The sequence below is a fragment of the Cotesia typhae genome, unplaced genomic scaffold (genome assembly GCF_013202065.1).
Source record: "Cotesia typhae breed Kobodo isofemale line unplaced genomic scaffold, CoteBio_Ctyphae contig_4, whole genome shotgun sequence".
NCBI classification, from domain to species: Eukaryota; Metazoa; Arthropoda; class Insecta; order Hymenoptera; family Braconidae; genus Cotesia; species Cotesia typhae.
This window is the reverse complement of record NW_027423748.1, coordinates 8312460-8333909: the sequence shown is the minus strand read 5'-3', so window position 1 is coordinate 8333909 and position 21450 is coordinate 8312460. Positions and strand designations below refer to the sequence as shown.

At 29.4% G+C, this 21450-nt stretch overlaps 1 protein-coding gene and 1 pseudogene across 1 annotated transcript in view; both read left to right on the top strand.

Moving 5' to 3' along the window:
- The window catches only part of LOC141527202 (uncharacterized), a 58436-nt gene that overhangs the window by 18206 nt on the left and 18780 nt on the right, over positions 1 to 21450 (top strand). The window contains exons 3-4 of the mRNA XM_074242557.1: positions 17343 to 17612; positions 17846 to 18863. Coding sequence (XP_074098658.1) covers positions 17361 to 17612; positions 17846 to 18863 — 1270 coding nt within the window. The 5' untranslated portion in view covers positions 17343 to 17360. The remainder of the gene's footprint in view (positions 1 to 17342; positions 17613 to 17845; positions 18864 to 21450) is intronic.
- LOC141527639 (mitochondrial outer membrane protein SLC25A46 pseudogene) lies at positions 3302 to 4605 on the top strand (annotated as a pseudogene).

The window sequence follows — 21450 nt, the reverse complement described above, 5'->3', positions numbered from 1 at the left end:
TAATTCAAGTTCATTTTTTAAAACTAGCTGATGTAAATGAATAATGATAATGATTCAAGTCGTAAGCTGCAACTCGTTACAGTGTTTGGGTCAAGAGGACAAGGCTAAAATAAAGTTTCAAGAGTAACTAAGATACTGAAGTTGGTAAAAAGTTTTAACGTCATACTAAGTTTCCGTTATTATATTAGTTGCTTCATTACTGTTTTTTATGGTTAACTTTTACTTTTAGATAAATAAGTACGATGACTTTTTTTTGCTCGAACAACCTCTTCTGCATACTAATTGCTTTTGGTAATGTCAATTGAAATTCATTAGAAATTTGTAATAAATTAAGAGTTTTGACATTTTTAATACATGCAAATTTTGTGATAATAATAAAATGGATCAGACAATTTTTTACAGAAATTTTATAGAATTTTAGACACATTTGAGTGCTTTATGAGGTAAGGCGTTTACAGAACCAAAATAAGATTTAGAAGAGAGATAAATAAAACCATTAGCTCGTAAAGACTAAGAGGAGATTAAAAGTAGGGGTATGAAAAAAAAAAAATAGAATTCCGGTAATGAAATATACACAATAAGCTTCTTTACAACGCTGTGTATCTGTTAATCCAAACCCTGTATAAAAAATACTCTAACGCCCAAAAATTATCAACAAAAATCGACAATGTGATTTGTTTATCCATAATTTTGTAACCGGGGGGTTTAGCCCAGATCCAGTTAGCTACCCCTTTCCTCTTTAGAAAGGGCGCCACTGGGATTTTAGACACGGTGTCCCAGAAACCGGGGAAGCATGAGAGGGAAAAGACAGGGTCGTGAGAAGTCCGAGAAAGGCTGTAAATAAAACTGAGAAAAAATTATTTATAACAATTTAAAATGATTTATTCAATCAATCTACAAACTTGACAATTTCCTTATAACTAACTTAATTGTGAGAACCTCTTACCTACGTTGGCTCTTGCCAATTATTCTTACAACTTAAACTAACTTAATCGTGAGAACCTCGTCACTCCGACGGAATACCTTAAAATCTAAATTTTCCCTCGTCAACCTGACGGAATACCATAAAATACCAATTAATTACCTCGTCAACCTGACGGAATACCAATTAACATTATTTACCTCGTCAACCTGACGGAATACCGATTAAAACCTATTCCCGACTGCGCCCCCGACTCGGGCGTTTACGCAGCGGTTTCCTAACTTAATCCGTTGTACCCCCGATTCGGGCGTCTATACAACGTTTCTAAATACTCACTAAATTCCATACAGAAATCGTCCACCGGACGCTAACTTAATACCCACTTTATCCGAATTACTAATTATCTAAATTCCTTGAATTTTACGCTCAACATTTCTTTAATACCCAATACCAAATTCGCTAATTTAATTCATTACCAAAATTTCTCAGCTAAATTCATTAACAATTTTCTCAATAGATTAATTCACTAAATTTACTAAATTAATTAAATTCAGCCCAACGGCCTAGAATAAATTTTACAAAATTTCAAATTTCAAATTCTACAAATTTAACAAGCCTCATTAAATATTCAAACTGCATATATTCCAAAGTGACCTTGACTATCTAAATTACACAAATGCTTCTACTATTCCAACTTAATCAAATAATTTTAACTAAATAATTTCCCATAACTAAAAGACTTGTAACAAACTAATTAATTGACGTTTATGAATAATTTACTTATAAAAGAATCTACTAAATTAAAAGTGACATCTGAGACAATAGCGATCATTAATTGACAAAATTTTATTACAGTTAGTTCGGCCTCTCAATTTTCAAATTCAAGCTTGGCCTGAAATAATTGTAATAATAATACCTGACTTAACTTTTACAACTCTCCTAACGTTGAGTGAAGTCCTGGTGGAAACTGGCGAAATCAGCGGCTGGTTGGTCTCTCTCTCTCGTCTTCAATGAACTATCTGACTCCAAGTAAAGGGTTCACAATCCCGGATCGTCCATTGACTTCCTTCTTGATGGTCCCAGATCTTGATGACAGAATTTACTACACAGCACTACACTGACTCACTGTTTTGCCAAAAGCCTCACTGTCTCAAAGCGTCACTGGCTCAAAAGCCTGGCTCAAAAGGTGTTACTTGTTCCAAGAGCTGGCTCAAAAAGCGTTACTTGTTCCAGGGCCTGGCTCAAAAAGCCTCGATGTTTCTTTTGTCGGCTCTTTTATAACCCTTGACTCCGAGTTCTCGAACTTTCCTATTGTCAACCCCGCTTCGTTTTTGGGGACTTTCGATTTGCACGCCCGGTGACAAGTCTGAACTACTTGTCAAAAATCGAACGGTAAGGGAAAACCCTCATTTATCGTGGCGTCAATAAAGTGGTCGATAACGACCATGGGAAGTTCAGTTTTCCCTGTCACAATTTATTTACTCGACTGAATCCGACTACCAGAAAGTCCGGAAAAATTTTAACAGCTAGTTATAAAAATAAATATAAGTTAAAAAATGGCGCAGAAAAAAAGGAGATGAAATAATAATATTCTATCTCGTATTTTCTTGAGAGTAGGCCAACTCTCTGGAGTCCTAGTATCTATTACACCCTCACAAACACCTTCTTCCCTACATTTTCTTTCTATTTCACCCTGATCTCCCATCCGTTCTTTTTTTTTGTTATATATCTTCTGCTCTGTTCTATTCCTGCGGCATATAACTGTACTGTCAGTCGACAGCACACTTATACTGTCTACAATATCCCTCAACCCATGACAAAAAAACAGCTTTGGCCTGAACTCCTCAGAACTCACTCATTTCACGGTACGGAATACGGGAACTACGGCTTTTACTCTACCGTAGGAAATCCCTCTTCTCTCTTTACTTCTGCTTTTCTTTCTCGCTGTATTTTATATTTTTTCTTTTTTCACAGTAGAAGCAGAACTCCTTTTTACTTTTCTCTCCTTCGATAAAATATATAATATTTAAACTAATTTAATAAAAAATAATATGATATAAAAAAGTACACATTTTAGTCTTTTGGTCGGAGTGTTACTTTTTACGTCAAAGTAAAATTAATCCACTTTAAAACTTCAAGTATTTGTTTTTTGTTCCATTAAAGAGATAATGATGAGATGATACTTTTATTGAATTATATATATATATTACTCGGCTTGGATATATATTTTTTAGCATTAAACATTGAACGGCGGTGAAAATGTTATTGATATGGTACACAGTATTTTTAATAGCCTAGCTACATATATGAAATATATAAATTTAATGAAGAAATAAATTTTGACTGAAGTGTGAGAATATTAAATAAAAAAATTTGACTTGATAGTCAATGTATTATTCAAGTAAATTATTGAAATTAAAGTCATTTTTGACATCATCACAAATATGGCAGGTATGTCAGGTTATGAACGAACTGAGCGAGTTTACAGAGGTAGACCGCTAGATCCAAAACAATTTGAAGATGATCCAGAAAAAGATTATAATCGTGATATGTTAAGACCATTACCATTAGAAACATCATTACCTCTTATAATTGAAGATGTATCAACTGACAATGATATTTCAATAAAAAAATCTATAGGAGCTGGCTGTGGCTTAGTAAGTTTAATAACAGAGAATCTTTTGATTCATCCCTTTATTGTTTTAAGAAGACAATGTCAAGTAAATCCCAGATCGTCAACTTACCACTTAGTGCCAATAATCTTGATACCTGTGATAGTGAGATTACATCAAACGCAAGGTTTGAGTACGCTCTCGAAAGGTATTGGTTCAGTTTTGTTGGTACGAGGTTTATCAGCAGCTGTTGAAGATGTTATTTCTAAACTTACTCCTTGGCCAAAAGAAATCAACAGAGAGAGCTCTATGAAAGCTTTTGGACAACATTTACTACTTAAATGTGTTTCAATTGGAATAGTCGCTCCGTTTTATTCAGCATCTCTGGTAGAAACAGTGCAATCGGAGATAGCATCTGAGAAACCTGGGGTACTCGACATATTTCGAGATGGAGCTATTAGATTATTAGAAGTAGGATCTAAAGGCAGGCTTATTCCAATTTATGCACTTCTTACTCCACACGTTACTTATGGAGTTGCTAAATATTTATTTGCATTGATTGTAAGGAGTGTTGTTAGTCGAGTGATGTGGTTAAGAGATAGAAAATTGCAAGAAAGAACTGGAGCTTATAGTCGAGACATAGTTTCTGAAGGAATAATGCAAGATATTGAATTACATTCAACATTAATATCTATGTGTGCAGCAGACGTAATATTTTATCCACTTGAAACTATTGTACATCGACTTCATCTACAAGGCACTCGAACTATTATTGATAATCTTAATAACGGACGAAGTGTTATGCCCCTTTTAACGGGATACAGTGGAGCTATTGATTGTTATCGTACAATTGTAAGTACTGAGGGGGCATTAGGTTTATATAAAGGATTTGGTGCTCTTGTATTACAATTTGGTATAAATTTTTTAGTCCTAAAAGCAACTAAATATATCCTCACAGAAATTGGAACAATGTTTAAGAGCAAACCAAAAGTAGTTAAAACTCCACAAAATATTTATTATGGTGAAATTTATTTTATAGAAAATGCTGTGTATAGATTGATTGATAACTAATGATAATATTTGATTTTTTTTTCTAATAGCAATTAAAAATTAAATTTTTTGAAAAACATTTTTGTATTTTAATTAACTTAATAATGAAATGAGTTTAAAAAGAAAATAATAATAATTGGGGTAAAAATACTAATTCAGACGAATTAAATTCGCGTTCAAAAACTTAAAAATTTCTTATAAAAAAAAACACTTTTAATTAAAAATATTGAATATTTACCATTTTTTCTACTGTATGAAAAAAATACTTGAATTATAAATATAATTAATAATATTTAATTATACGACTTTTGCTTTTATATTTTATTTATTAAAATAAAGTAAAAAAATTCCAAAAATAGCGTCTGAAATCAGTATTTTTACTTTAAGATTTTATGATAGTAACACATATACTTCGAATGATATTTATAACATAAACTTTCAGTATAAAAATCTTTAAAACTAGTTCATTTATGGAAATTTTAATAACTTAGACAAAAAAGGAATATGTTTTAAATCTACTTTCTATTCTGATGTAATTTTTTCATAATCATTTATTATAAATATACGATTATATATATATTACTCGGCTTGGATATATATTTTTTATTTTGTATGAAAGGAGTATAATTTAGTAAGAGTAGCTAAATCCTGAAAAGAGAAGCGAAAAAAAATTTCTAAGGATACCGTAGTGTCATGGGTGATACCTAGTGATCAGAGTAAATCCCAAAGAAAGTAGATAGAAAGATGTTAGTAGTATAAGATCCTCTCTATCTTATATATTTTTCTTTTCAAGGTTAAATTCCACTTTAACCTTTTTTTATCAATACTGTAAATAATAAAAGACTGAGATTTATAGTTTAGATTTCTGGAGATTTATTCTCAAGCCTTATAGTCAAATTTTCATTTATCTTAAGCGATTTTTTTCCTTGCTATACATATAACCACAATCAAGGGATGATGATTTGATCTTTCAACGAAAAAATTTAAAAAATGATCAGTAAATTTATTCAAAAAAAATTAAAATAAAATTAATGACACAAATACTCAGACAAATTCGCTCTTTTTGCGATAAAAGTAATCGTTTTACTGCGGGAAACTTTTATTTGCGTTCTGTCTCATTTTACCCTGGGGACCACTAGTATATATTACACGATTGTTTTATATTGCGACGTAGAAAATATGGAGAATTTCCTCGACTTGATGGATGAGTTAGAAGAGTGTGTTTCTTTTGTCCACGATGTAAGATCGATATTTTGTTTATTCTAGTGGTGTTTTCCGAGTTTCTAGTCCTCGGGCTAGGAGATCTAGGATTACGTTATCATCAATCACTTCAACGTGTCACTGAGTCGTTTAATGCACTCTAATTTACAACTGGACATGTTGAGTGGTAGTCGAGTCACTAGCTGTATTTTTCAATTAATTTTTAAGGGTTAATTATGTATGTAAATATAACTAGTGTATTTTTAATTACTCTTCAACCGATAATTACCTCAACATGTTGCCAAACAACAAACTTAGTTATTTTTTAAAAAACTCAAAGTCATTAAATGAAATTTTATTAAATTTTACACAATTGAATTTTTCTAATTTTGAAATATTTAATAACATTGCCATGAGTGCTTTGCTTTGTATTCAATTCGAACAAAGCTTCATTAGATTTAGGTCATACGCTCAATTTCAAATCACTTATTACATCATCAATAATAAGCAATTAATAATAAATGCTCAATAATTGCTGCGTAATTAATAATGAGTCGATGCATTATATGAAATTATTATAAGTCTGATTGAACCTAACTTTGAGGGTAATAATAAGTTAAATGACTCGTGACAAATTAATCCATAACCTCATTTAACCTTGACCATATAATGGTTTGTGTCTTTAGGCTTGTTGGGGTGGGAGTCTGGGTCTAAGTAATATTTATTACCCTGAAATTTTTGTTTTATTTATCGAAATAATCCTGAGTGTTTTTTAAAGACAAACTTATACAGGTATATGAGTAATTAGTCATTAGTCGTTAAGTTAGTAATTAAGGTTTTTTTTTTTTAAAAAAAAAAAAAAAAGAATAAACAGTCTAGGCATTCTAAAAAAAAGTGAGAGCAAAAGTTAAACAAAGTAAAATTTTATTAAAAGAAACATGAGCCATAATCACATCAAAGATATAATGGGAATAGGTTGCATTTAGTAATGAAATTAACGTCACTCTGCTTTCAGACAATATAACCCACGCATGTCAACCTGTTAAATTTACAGTTTCGACGATGAAGCTCGTTTAAAGCTCATGATATTACGCATGAAAAAGTTGTAAAATTAGATTTGTTGGGAACTGGTGGAAAAGCTGTGTGAGTACCACAAGTAACTCTATTTCCGAATATATGAGGCTGTCAAAGTATGCTAGTGTAGAGCGGGGAGTAAAATGTTGTATCGCCGAGTGGGAAATATAATGGGTTTGCTTTTATACAACCAATGCACGAGACATGTTCGTAACACCTACGTAAATTAAATCACGTAATTAACACTTGCATGAATGAAGTTTGAGAAAATTTAACGCTATTATAGACTTACTCAAATAAACTTATACAGGTATTAGACTTAACTTTTATCATAATACATAACTGGTGATCATTATGTGGATAATCATTTGATAGAATTATTAGAAATTTAGTACTTGATCATTTGTGCTGTTATTGTAAATAATTTTTTTTTTTTTTTTTTTATTAAAAATTTAAAGTTTATTACTTTTGATATTAGCAAAAACATCTTTTAATATAAATCCAAATCACGTATTTCTACCGTACTTCAGGCAATTCATTTACTACCAACCCACGTGCGAGATACTGGAACGGTCGCTCAAAATTATCTCAGCATAAAAAAATATTTTGAAAACTAAAATAAAATATTTTAAACATTTTTAAAAAATTGTTAGATAAAAAGAAAAAGAAGCATTAGTTCTTATTAGCATGTTAAAAATTGATGAAAACTTATCTCTACTTAAATTTTAAATCAATCAAAAAAATTATTGAATAAAATAATTTTTTTATTTCGGTTAAGTAAATTACTTAATTCAAGAATTTTTTTTTCTTAAATCAAGTCAAATTTTTATCAATGTATGGCTGAAAATAAATGAATATAATTCCAAATATTCAAGGCATTTATAATTTTCACAAGTGGTGATAAAATTAAGTTAGATAACTTGTATTTGGATATCTTGAATTCCCTCTAAACTTAAAGGAATATCATCCGAGAGTTGTTAGTTGGTTTAGTCGAGCTCATCTCTATCCGCAAACGAACATTATGTTAGTTTGAACATGGAAATTCGCGGAACCTCTGTCAGAGATCTTAACTAAGTTACAAACCTTGAGAATCTGGTGATTTTAAATAAGATTATCCACATGCTTAGTTTTATCTACATTTATGTAGATACTAGCCTTTTGTACAATCTAATAAAAAAAATTTTTTTATTTCAATTACTAAATGGCATCCTGTAGTTTTTCCGAAATTTATACCGACTATACATAAATTTTCTGTATTGGAATATGTCGAGGTAAATATCATCAATACATATACTTATACATTTTTTTCTGTAAAAAAAATTTTTACTTATATTTCTCTATATGCATTTGCTTCGACGGTTTTACCTTTTCAAACACATTGAGAAGATAGCGCAGCATTAAAATAAGAAAAATTTGTCAGAGATATGAAAGCTTTCCGTTTTCTTTAGACGAAATCGTCGTAGACGATTGACGTCTCTCCTCTTTCTTGCATTGCTCTCTATAATCCACCGTCTTGCTGTCTTCAATGCCTCATACATCATTTACTAAGTAAATTTATCTTATTCCATCTTTCCAACCTCCGTAAGTTTATACCAAACTTCTTTTTTAAAAATTTAATCTCAAACCTCTCAACTATTTTTTTCTCTTTATACTTCAACCAAAATAAACTTTCAATTCATAAATAAAATCACGTACATTAAAAAATTTTATAATTTATAAATATAATCATTATTTATAAGATTAAAAAAAAACAAAAACTTCCCATTTTTTTGAAAATCATTAATTTTCTTAGCGAGAAGTTAAAACATCTTATGAATATTTTCCTCCATATTTATAAAAAAAAGAAAATTAAATAAAAAACAATATTATTAATAACGGAAGTACTTTTATTTCCAATCAAATTGGACAAAGTTTCTTAAAGTTATTTCCACTTGTGACTTTTCCATATTTCCACTTTAATCTTTGTCGTTTCCTACGTGCTTACATTCTGATCAATTTATCATGAGTAAGCCGTGTATTCAGTGCCTTTAATATCAAGTTATTTCTATGAGAATCCATTAAAAAAATTTATTCATCTTGCTTATTTATTTTTAATTTTTTTTTTTATCATATTTTGTTATTAACCTTGATATAGTCTAGTCTCGATCTTCAATCCTCCATTTGCTAAGAACTAATCACAGACATTCACAAAATAAATCTCTGCGAATTCATATCTCAAAGCTTTCTATTATATGCATATGGAATATCATATTTTTCTTTATATACTGAAATTATTTTTACATTCAAATAAAATCCAAATATTTTCTATCATTAAACTCGATCTACTTCCGCAGATCTCAGATTATCTCTCGGATTATATTTATTGATTGTGAGAGTGCTTTTATAAAGAAAAAAGATTTCTGCTTTGCATTTTAGATAAATATTATTTTATTGTTGTATACACAAGTAACCTGTATGAGAACTGAAAACCCATCAGTTTATTTTATGTTATGTAATATAAATTTCATGGCATAAAAAATGATTTGAGATATTTATATTTTTACCTCAAATTGGATACACAAGTACTCAACTTTATGTTGGATATTTTTTGTGATTCATGAAAACTTTGAAGGTATATATTGTACAAAAACTTGTGTGGCAAATGTAAGCGATAAATTCAGAATAAGCATGTCAATTATTTTTTAAATGGAGCTGTAAAAATGTCACGAGTAATACTTGTGATAAATCATTCTGACATTTATTATTTATCAAATTTTTATGAGATTAGGTATTCATATTGATGATTGATTTTCCTGGTAAATTATTCTACTGTCCATTCGAATATCATGTCGTTAAATTGCTTACGGAATTTTTTTTTATATAGTAGTAGGTTAATTAAAACATATTAATTTATAATAAAATATTTTTCTTATGTTTTAACAGAAAAGACTTGATAATAATTTTTATTATAATTTGTTTAAATGCGAATAAATTAATAAAAAATTATAAAAGTATACTGAGGTAAGAACAGGGTGATTAGTAAACTAAATCGGTTAGTAAAAATGATTATAAAATTAGCAAGTGCTTATTTTTACTGGGTACTAAACACTTTAATTTTTGCATTGCGAGAAGTTGTTAATACTGCGACAATTTTCGTAACACGAACAACTTGAGCAAACGACACGCTAAACTCCTCTTAAACTTGCATTAACGCAACAAATGGGCAACCAACCTAGTGCTATAATTATTTTTGAGTCCTCAAATTAGTGAAAAATAAATACTGAACATTTTCTATGAAATATTATTCTTCTAGTTTAAATTGTAAATGTTTAATTAACGTGAAAGTATTAAGTTAAAAAAAAAAACTTTTCTTGCTTTTATGAGTGCGATTATTGACACTTTGTCTATCTGACATTGTTATTAAATTCATTTCAAAATGTTTTCTGAGAAATCACTTGCCTTTCCCAGGTATGGAATTCCTAACCTTTATTCAGCGCTCCAGGCAACAAGCTGATAAAGGATTCTTTGGATGACAGGCGTTGTTTATAAATGAAAATACGACTAGACAAAATGAGATATTAATTATTATTGTTATTCATTTATGAACTATAAGATAGGGATTATAAGTCTCAAACTGATTTTGTAAATTTTTAATTTAAAAATTTTATAATTAAGAAAAATTTAATTTAATTAAAATAATTTTGGTTTATATTGTAAATTTTAATAATTAGGCGCTCGAAAAAAAAAAATGCCAAAGTAACAATTTCAAAATATAATTTTTACAAATTTTGAAAAAAATTAATTTTAAAACTAAAAATCAATATTTAGAATTTTTATAATATTAAAAATTTATTTTTTTATAACCTAGTATTTAATAGACAATAATTTTCCCATAAAGCTCAATTAAGTGCAATGAAATAATTGCTTACAAGCAAAGAACAATGATTTAACATTTAACAAAGAACAACAATTTATATGACAAGCATTTAATAATTTTTGACAAGCTGTTAAAAAAGAGAATAAATGAAACGAGGTTGACCGTTAAAAATAATGAAAGTATTAAACCCAGGAGTCATAGACTATACAATGCCCAGTGGTGCATTTATCTATGTAAATAAGCGTAGGAAAATAGAAGTAATTTAAAAAAGTATTTAAAAATTTAGCTTGATTTAATTAATAAAAGTTTTTCTGGGTAAACAGAGACCTAAGAATTTTTCCATTAAATTTAAAAACAGCGGGACTATTTAAATTCACAAATTAACTTGGTTTCGTTTTACACATGTATAGTGTAGTGAATATAATAGAATGAAGATGTTGATGAGAAGAAATGGGTGAAGGAAGACCGGGAAGGATTAAATAAATAATGAAAAAATAAAATTAAGTAAAAAATAATAATAGAATAAAAGTCGCGTTTGCGGACTCGAGATCGGGATGGAAACGCAAAAGTAGATGAAATCTGTGCGCTGACGCCAACTCCCTTGTTTCTATACGTCTGACGGGCTCAGTAACGACGGGGCTGGCGACTGGAGTAGTACAGCAACTCCTGCGCGCAGCCAGTCCATCTCTGGCGAACGAAAAGCCCGCGTCAAATATTTATACCTATCACTTACTTTATCGCGGACATCCCTTTATTTTATTTTTTTTTTATAATTTATTATGAACTTATTATTCATTAAATTATATTTATAAAAAAATTTAACAATTGTTGATGCTGTATTTACATAAGATTAATATTATATATTATTAATGTTAATTATTAAATATATTTATTAATAAATTTATTGAGTATTGTGTGGTAGTGGTAATTAATTATTAAATTAGTAATCGTTTATTATTAAATTAAACTATCGATAAATTAATTAATCCATTAGATAATATAAATAAAAATAATAATAATAATAATTATAATTATAATTATAAATGTGAGTAAATAATTTAGTGGTGTGCTTTATTATTTATTTATAAATTTCAATATTATAAATAATTATAAGAGCTGGTTTGGCGGGCCAACGATAATATTTTGTGCAACATGTGCACATTTAATTACTTATTGGGGTGAGTTCATCATTCACATTATTAAGAGGGAAATTAAATGTTTTTTTTAAGTTGTATGCACAAGATAAATTGGGTTAATGTCGTTAATTTTATATTAAAGCGGTCGAGACGTGAATTTCCGCTTTTTCATGTTTTCACGATAATTTATATAATGTACGAAAAGGTTAGAACTTGAATGGTATAAAAAATCCAACCAAAAAAATGAATTATAAAGTATGAGAGTTATTACGTTTTAAAAATTCAAAAAATAATTTTCTATGAATTGTTTTCATATTTTTTTAATTTCTATTATATTTTTATAAATTCATAAATAATTAATTTTTTTTAAGACTGAGTTATTGAGATGTTCTAAAAATTTATGATTACTGAGCAATCAATTAATTTTAGTTCAAACAATAATTAATCAAATAATTATTTATTACAAAGCAAACTTATTAATAAAAAACTTTTTTAAAAATTAAATAAAAAATATTTTTTAAAAACAAATTTAATTGTCTGTAAAAAATCTTTGATGTGTTTTTATCGTAATCTCAGTGAGTATAAAGGTACAAAGCTTCAAACACTCGTGCCAGATTAAGTTCAAGTATCCATGGTTATAAAGTTTTTTGTTTTAATTTAATGGGTATCATTATGGAACACGATTTGTTACAGTGATTAATTTAATCCCCAGACTTTTAAAAAACCGCAATAATTTTCTTTTAAAAAAATTACGTAATAATTTAATTACTTAATAAATCATTTTATAATAAATTTATTTTATCATTGAAAGTAATTTCTTTAAATTAAAATTGCTTGGTAGTTTTAATCACTTAAGAATTTTTTTGTTATTATTAAAGCATTAGTACAAAGTAAATACAAAGATATTGTTCTTGATTTATTTCGTAGATTTATTTCGTAGATTGAAAAAAAGCTGATGACTTTGTGGCGAGCTAGTAACAGGCAATTTTTTATAAAATTACCAGTGAATTTTTTTATCTGATTTTATTTGACTTTGAATTTTGTTGATTATTAGCAAAAAGTTTGCGGCAGTTAGTCAGTTTGTCTAGTAATTTGCCTAATTAGGTAGCATGTCCTATATAGTTCGATATTAGAGGGTCTTAGAGTATCAGAGTATCAATAGTTAATTAGACTTACTGGGTTCAATTCCCAGAGGAAATCTTAGTCGGAAATAGCGTCTTGGGATCGACTTGAGTTTAAACTACGCTACTAAAATGTCGATGCTCATTAGCATGGATTAATAATTCAAAATTACGCTTCTGTGCTTGTGATCTGTTGACATGTGCTTCACTGTAGTAAGATGAATAATTTTTAATAACTAATTTAATTTATTTAAAAACATACTTTTTTTTTTTTTATTAAAAATAAATTTTTTTTCTTGAGAAATATTTTTAAGTAAAATTACATTAAATATTTATTCATGTTCTATTTGTACATTATAAAAAAAAAAATGTTTCCTGGATAAATAAATTTTTTTTTTCAATAGCTCTGAATCTGCAAATAAATTAAACATGGGTATGATTTATATGCGAGGAAAATATAGAATAGAATAGAATAAAAAAGTAAAAAATGTTTTAGAGCAACAATGAAATGAAATCCATTCATATAATTTAATACACATTACAATCGCAGTATAAAAATAATATAATATCATGCAGAAGTAAAATAGATATTATGTTCAGAAGATGAAATAAAAAAAAAGAGTCAAGGTAAAATAATAATTAAGTGAATAAAGGAAATTAATTCACATTTTCAACGGAATTTACTTTTTATGTTTTATAAAAATAGTTTGAGATTAATTAAATTAAATTTTTGTAAATATCATGGAATTGTTGTCTGGAATTTTTATATCAAGCTGGAAGCCAAAGTTAATATTTAATATTTTATTTTCAACTTGTGTCCCGAAGGATAAAATTAATAAAATGAAAAAAATTAAATTAATAAATATTAATAGTTCTTAGAATAATTAATAATTTTTATTAGTTTAATTAAAAGATAATTTTAATTTGAAAAATAAATTTTTAAGCTCCGTAAGATACTGAAAGTACTCTAAGCAAGTGAAAAAATTTTTACACCAGCTTTCTTTGCTGCTGTAAAATAATAAAGAAACATTCTTGTGAAATAAAAGATCCAGCGAGAAATAAAATAATTTAATTGTGACATTTTTTCCCGCGCAAAAAAAGTTAAAGCGACATTTATGAGGTACTGAGACAACAGTAACTATTACAAGCATCACTTGCTCACAGTCAGTACACACAGTTTACACGTCTTCAATTGCAGAAACAATGAACCACCTACCTGAAAGCTTTATTGCTGTGAAATAGCGACACTGCGCGTGATATGTCCCGCAGCAATCTTTCTTTTCAGCTGTCTGATTACTAGTATATTTTATTCTTGTGCAGGTGAGAGAGGGAATTATCTAGTTACACTGAACAGTAAAAATTTATACCTATATATTTTAGTAATGAAATTAAAAAAAACTTTGAGAGGGTATTGATTTTGCGTAGTCGGGTATTTTTTAAGCAAAGTTTATTAAAAGCGAAATAGTTTGGTTTAAAAATCCAATTTATATTCCAAAAATTTCATCAAAGCTTTGGGATCTATCTGTGAAAAAACTTGTAAAAAAAAAGTGGATATATGTGGTCCTACTACACTTCATCTTGATCGTTTGACGTTCACGAATAATTTTCCTGATGGCGCATTAAAACCCGTAACGCCAATATTTTTTACTTGAGAAAAATTATTCGCTCAGCTATCGAACACTAAAAGCCTTGTGAGAATAATTCGATTCCCATCAAATAGTAACGAAATATGAATTTTATCTTGTTACATGTGGGATGGAAGGATCTTTTTTTTTTTCATATCATTCAATAAAAAATGTTAGGGGTGAAAAATAAATAAAATACTTTGAAACAATAATCATTTTTCAACTTTGGAGTATTTTGAAGGGGAAAAATTAATAATTAATCATAAAAACCCATTTTATCATATAAATACACGGGTCACAAAATTTTGTGTATTCTCTTAACGATATAGATTATGTCAAAAACTGTATGTTTAAAATTTAATTTAAAAATTTGGACCCAAACATTTTTTTAACAAAATTTTTCACTGTATAATTTTTCAAAAAATTCGTGTTTTCTACATCGTGATTAAAAATCGCAAAGACATTTTTTTTATTATCAATTTCAAATTTTTAATTCAGTAACTACAGTTCAAATGGGTTATATAGTTTAAATATTGTTTCAACAGCTTGGGGACCTATCATAAAATTCAGCAGTACACAGACACACAGTACAGTTACAGATGTTTATTCGCCTACGACAATGAATAAATGTATCCACGCATATGTATGTGAATTATAAAATAAAGTAAAACTCATATAACAAAACAATAAAGTTTAATCCTTTATGGAGCTTTTGTGAATTTAGTTAGTGTATAAATGTTAAAATTAATACTCTTGATAACAGACACAATCTGCGTATGTGTTAGATTTATAACAGTTATATTTGTCGAAAGTTTGACTGAATTACATACTAAACCAAACTACAATCTAAAACTTTTGTTATAAATTCAAAATTTTATTATACCCTCAAAAAGTTATTAGACATTTTCATTTCCATAAATGTTTTTTTTTTTATCTATGATAATATTTTTACTGTAATAAATTTATTAGTGATGGTGATGGTGATAGTGATAAAAATAATGATAATAATAATAATATTATAATATAACGATAATGATAATACAGCTTTAATTATCAGATAAAGTAGCTTGGCTTCGGTAATGACTAGATAAAAATTATTAAATTCAACGTCTTAAGTGCGCAGGTTTAATTAATTTTTTTTTTTTTTTTTTTCTAGAATTATGGAGAGTGAACTTTTTTTTACTCTAATAAGAAACAGCGATAGAGATTGAATTATTTAATTAAATTAGTGCTTGATAGTTGCAATTATAATTTTATTCAAACAAATGACTAAAGTTTGTTGTATGCATTATAAATTCGGTGAAATATTTGAACGATGTATGAATTAAATTCATTCATTTTCAAAAATAATTAATAACATAACTAATAACACTCAGGAGCTAAAATACGTAGCGGGATTTTATGAAATAAAAGTTGTACATAAATTTCAGCAAAACTTTCGTGTGCCTTCATCCCCATTCAAACAAGTATTTTATCTTTTATTTAATTTGTATTACATAAAATTTAACAAGAAACTTTTCATCATACAACTTTAATATTTTACTGTTCTTGTAATGGCTCAAGAAAAAAAATTTTTTCTTATAATTTATATTCTTATGAGTTGAGACAGATTTTTCATAAAAATTTTAATTAAAGATTCACTTTATTCTCAACGACAATAATAATAATAAATAATAATAACATAGCCACTGAAAAATACGTTATTTTAAAATTAAAATTGAGAAATAAAAAATTTATTTATTTATTTATAATTAAGAAAATATTAGTAATAAATATAAAATTAATAATTATTCATTTAATGAAATGAAAAATTTATAAAAAAAACCCGAATTTTTCTAATTTCTACACGAAAAAATTTTCTAACTTTAGAAATAATATTCTGCCTCAAGGGTGAGAGATACAAGTAAATTTATAAGGACTTATTTTATAGAACACTAAATTTCCTACAAAAAAGTGCTCGAACAATTTTCTCGTATCTTCAAAATTTAACCCACAATTCAAAACGCAAATTTTAACAAATTATTGTCACACTAATTTATTCTGTTCAATGTTTCATATTATGTCACAGCAATTTGTTGAATAAAAAATGAGTGTGGAACAATATAACTCTTTTCATTGACCAATTGACGAGAGAATACATAAATCTTTCAATCTAGTAAAATAAATAGGTACAGTAAAAAACATAGATATATCTTTTTAAAAAGAGAGATGAAAAATAGCGTTAATCAATAGAGTACAGCGTAAAGGATGTGGAATCAGAAAGCTGATATTCATCTTCTTACACCCACAGTTCATTTTTCAAATTTATTTTCACCAAATATAGATTGTATAGTTCCTATCACCTTCGCTCTATTACACTCGATACTCCCACATGTCTACTTTCATCAATTTATCATCCATCATCATTATCTTTTTCTTTCGCTGCTTTGAACTAAACTCACTTTTGCTTTTATACTTTTTCACGCTTTTTCTATCCTCGCTATTCTTTAAAAAACAGCCTTCATTAGAGGTGACTTTAAATTACACACTAGAACACTGGAAAATGTGATCTTTAAATGTATTTACTTCCTTTGACTGAACTTTTCAACTATAATAACGTTCGAGATATTACAAAAACAAAATTGAAAAATTGCGAAATTATGAATTTGTATATCCTTTGAAAAAAGAAATTTTTTGTAAAATATAAACAATTTTTCAAAATTATTTTTCTTCCAAAATGATTTCTTTTTTATCACTGTTATTTCAGAATTAAAACAATGCCGTGATGCTTTTAAGGAGTACTTCGTCCCGACGCAGAAGGGCGTCGAGGAGCGTCGCTAGTTCGCCCCAATCCGGGAGCGCACCTGGGGCCACCCCCGTCCCGAGGGCTCGAAGGGCCTCCGTAGCAACTGACAAGGCGATATCATTAACATTAAACACCTCCAGTTCCGGCACTAACGAAATGGACAGACAACGTTCGCCTCGCGGCAGCGTAGTTCCGAACATTGCGTTTGAAGCCGAGGACTTTCACGATGAGGTAATTTACACTGTTTGCATTTGGCATCCAATAATGTCAACCAGAAATTAATGCAAACGTTAGTTACTATTGTATCATTAACTACAATCTTAATTAGTACATGCATTATTAAATTTACCTTTTATATATATTATCAGATCAGTAAATTATTGAACGCCTAATTAAATATTTTATATTCTATTTTTTTTAAGAAGTAAAAAAAAATCTAGATTTATTTTTTTGACTGCTTGCAGCCAATTAGTCGGAGAATTCTACCAGACCCCGAGCTCTGCGGATCGCGAGGCCTACTACCGGACCCCAACAGAAGTTCCCGAAATTCACTAGTCCCTGACGATTACATGAGGTCACCTCGTGGATCATTAGTTCCCGACTCCGCGCGGAGTCCTAGAAATAGTTTGGTACCTGACGGCTCTAGGAGTCCTCGGCACTCGTTGGTTCCCGACGGGCCCCACAGCCCGAGGAACATCTACGGCGTGGGAGGGTCCGAGCCTGCCTACAATCGGAGTCCCAGAGGCAGCATAGTCCCCGGGTCCGCGGCAGCCTTGTCCACGGCCCGGAATAGCCTGATGCCTGACAACGGGGGGATCAGAAGCTCGAGGCATTCGCTGCTCCCGGAAAGTACATCTCGAAGCCCGAGAGGCAGCATCGCCAACATCGAGTTCGACAGAACCCCGCGGGGGTCAATTTGTCCGGATGTCCCGAGGTCACTGAGAGGGAACGCCAGCACGCCTATCGACCAGGAGAGAAGTCCTCGCGGGTCCATCTGTCCGGAAATGATCGAGAGAGGCGCCCTGAGGTCTCCCAGAGGCAGCATCGCGCCTAACATCGACCAAGAGCGGAGTCCGCGAGGGTCCATCAGCTCGGAGTACCACAACCCGAGTCCGCGGGACTCCATAATGCCCGAGGTCAGCAAGTCCCCTCGAGGGTCCATCGCACCAGATCCTAATCGCTCGCCCAGAGGATCCATCTATCCCGAACCCGCGAGGAGCCCCAGAGGATCGATAGTCCCTCAGGAAGCGGGAAATAGGTCGCCCAGGGGCTCTGTTGCTGTTGTTCCTGACTTGGATCGCAATCAGAGAGGATCTATTGGTGGCGCGCCTGATCAGGACAATCCTAGTCGCAGTCCGAGGGGCAGCATTGGGCCGGAAATCGATCATAGTCCCAGAGGAAGTCTTGGTGGCTATGAGAAGCGAAATCATCGGGGCAATAATCTTGCGTTTCAAGAACCTCGGAGAGCTTCTGCTGATCAAGGTATACTCATTAGGGTGGGTCAAAAAAATCGAATAATTTATTTTTGACTTTATACTCTGAAAAATAGGTTCGTAGACACCTAAAAAGAATTCTCTCCAAGTATAAGCTCTTAATTATAACGGGAAGGTCCTCCGCTTTGCGAGCTGTTGCATTAGTCAGTGAATATAATCAATGCTTGACAAAAAATGAAGAACAATTCCAGTACTTATTGCAAGTTGTCAAAGAACATCAAAAAACATTCCCAAATTGTAATAAAAGAAATTATTTATAGTAATAGCGTACTGTTATGTTAAAAATATAGACAATTATATTGCAATTGATAATTCAATAAAAAATTTATCTATAAAAAAGTTAAATACTGGTTGTTTCTCACTTGATTCAATACTTTTCATATTAAATTTGACAAAGAAATATGTCATTCACTTCAAATTAAACTAATCATTGGCTATATGTCGAAAAAAATGCTCTAATTTCTTGTTTTAATGCAATCAAACAAGCTCAAGACTGAAAACAATATTAAAAAAATTGTTTATAACATTTCTTTATCGATCGAAACTCAAATTTATGTAAATTTTCCTGAAACTCATAGTTTAAATTAAAATTTATCGAATTATTGATCAAAAACTGGAAATATTGATATTCGTTAATGTTTGACGATGAATATCTCGTAACGGCTTCACTTAATCAAAAAATTATAAGAGACCATTTTTGTAGAGCAGTAAATTTCCTACAAAATCATGAGTTCCGCAATCAGAAATAATTTTTTTTCATCGACTTATAAAATTCATAATAAAAACGAATATTTTCCTTAAAATAGCCAAACTTCAACTATGAATATCTTTTAATCGGTTGAGTTTTTGAAAAAGTCATAAGAGACCTTTTTTGTAAAGCATTCAATTTCTCACAAAATCTATGCCACGGAATATTTTTCCAAGCAGTTGGAAGCGAGATATACATTTTTTTATCTGATTATTCGAAAAAAATAGAAACCCGCAAAGCGGAGGACCTTCCCGTTATAATTAAGAGCTTATACTTGGAGAGAATTCTTTTTAGGTGTCTACGAACCTATTTTTCAGAGTATAAAGTCAAAAATAAATTATTCGATTTTTTTGACCCACCCTAATACTCATGGATTTATTTTTATATTTCGACGTTCTAATTAACAATTCTTCCAACTCCTTATTTTTTAGAAGGTGATTTTTTTCCATATTGATGGAGCAATAGTCTAATTATAAATTATTTAAATGATTTAAACCAAAATATTATACCTCTATTAGATATTAAATTGTTTTTTAAAATGATAATGATAATAAATTTTGAATTAATTATTTTTTCTTACAAATGAAAGATTTTCTAAAATGGAGTTAGACAATTTGCTAATTAGAACGTCGATTGTTATCTTACATTGTGAGGAAGTTTTGTTAATTTACATCATACATTTTTTTCGTCAACTTGACATTTAATTTTAATGTATTTTTGTATACTAAAATATTATTAAATTTACAAATTTTTTTTCAGTGGAGAGAAAAAAATAATATAAAATGAAAATTTAACTTTTAGAGTTTTTATGTTCGACTAAAAAAAAAAAAAGGAAAGTCTTACAAGAAATTTTCTTGGCTTAAGAAATAAAAAAAATTTTCTTGGGACAAAAAATTAGTTCACCAAAGAATTTTTTTTCCGTGTACTTTTTCTAAACTCAACTTAATTCTTTTTAACATTGTTCTTAAATATAACCTTGTACTTCATAATTTAGAACATAAATAAATTAGGTTTCATATATATTATTTATTTAAAAAATGATAAGTAAAAATCACTTATGATAGGGCCGTAAATACACGTTCGCGTGTATTTCAAGGGACATAAAACTAGATCGTAAAGTACACCCGATTCTCATTAAATCGCAGCTACTTGGATGTTTATGAGAAAAAACGAATGTGAAAAAAGGTTGTAAAAATGTAAGTCGTGAGATAGCTCGAAGATCTTAACGTGTATTTCTCTTAGTCTACTGGTACTTTTGCTGATGTTACTGCAGATACTGTGACGCTACTACTTGCACTCGATAAGACACGATCACTCGATATACTATCATGAGAATAACGCCATTTCCAATTGCAGATCAAAAAAAAAAATGTAACGTATAAGTTACATGATTTCAGATGGGGGTGTAAAAAATGTGATTTATTAAATCGAGTCGAGAGTTAACAAGATATCGAGATTTTTTTATCGTCTCAATTTTCTTTCACTGGACATTACTTAAAAGTCTATTGAACTTTTTTTTTTTTATTTTGGGTCATAAAGTACCGACATTTTAACTGACTAAAGACAAAATCATTGATTTTTCGATAAATAAATTAAATATTAACATTTTATCCGCTTAGAGCAAAATTATTAAAACTTAATGAAAACTGTAATCTAAAATCTCTTGATAATTTCATATAATTACAATTTTTTTTCCATTAATTAAATGATATGGTAATTCTGAAATAATTTACCTCGGTAATTAACAACGACAATTAACCCTAATTTCGTACCGCTGTCGCTTATTTATATCCAGAATTTTTTATTAAATGTCTCAAGTAATTAATGT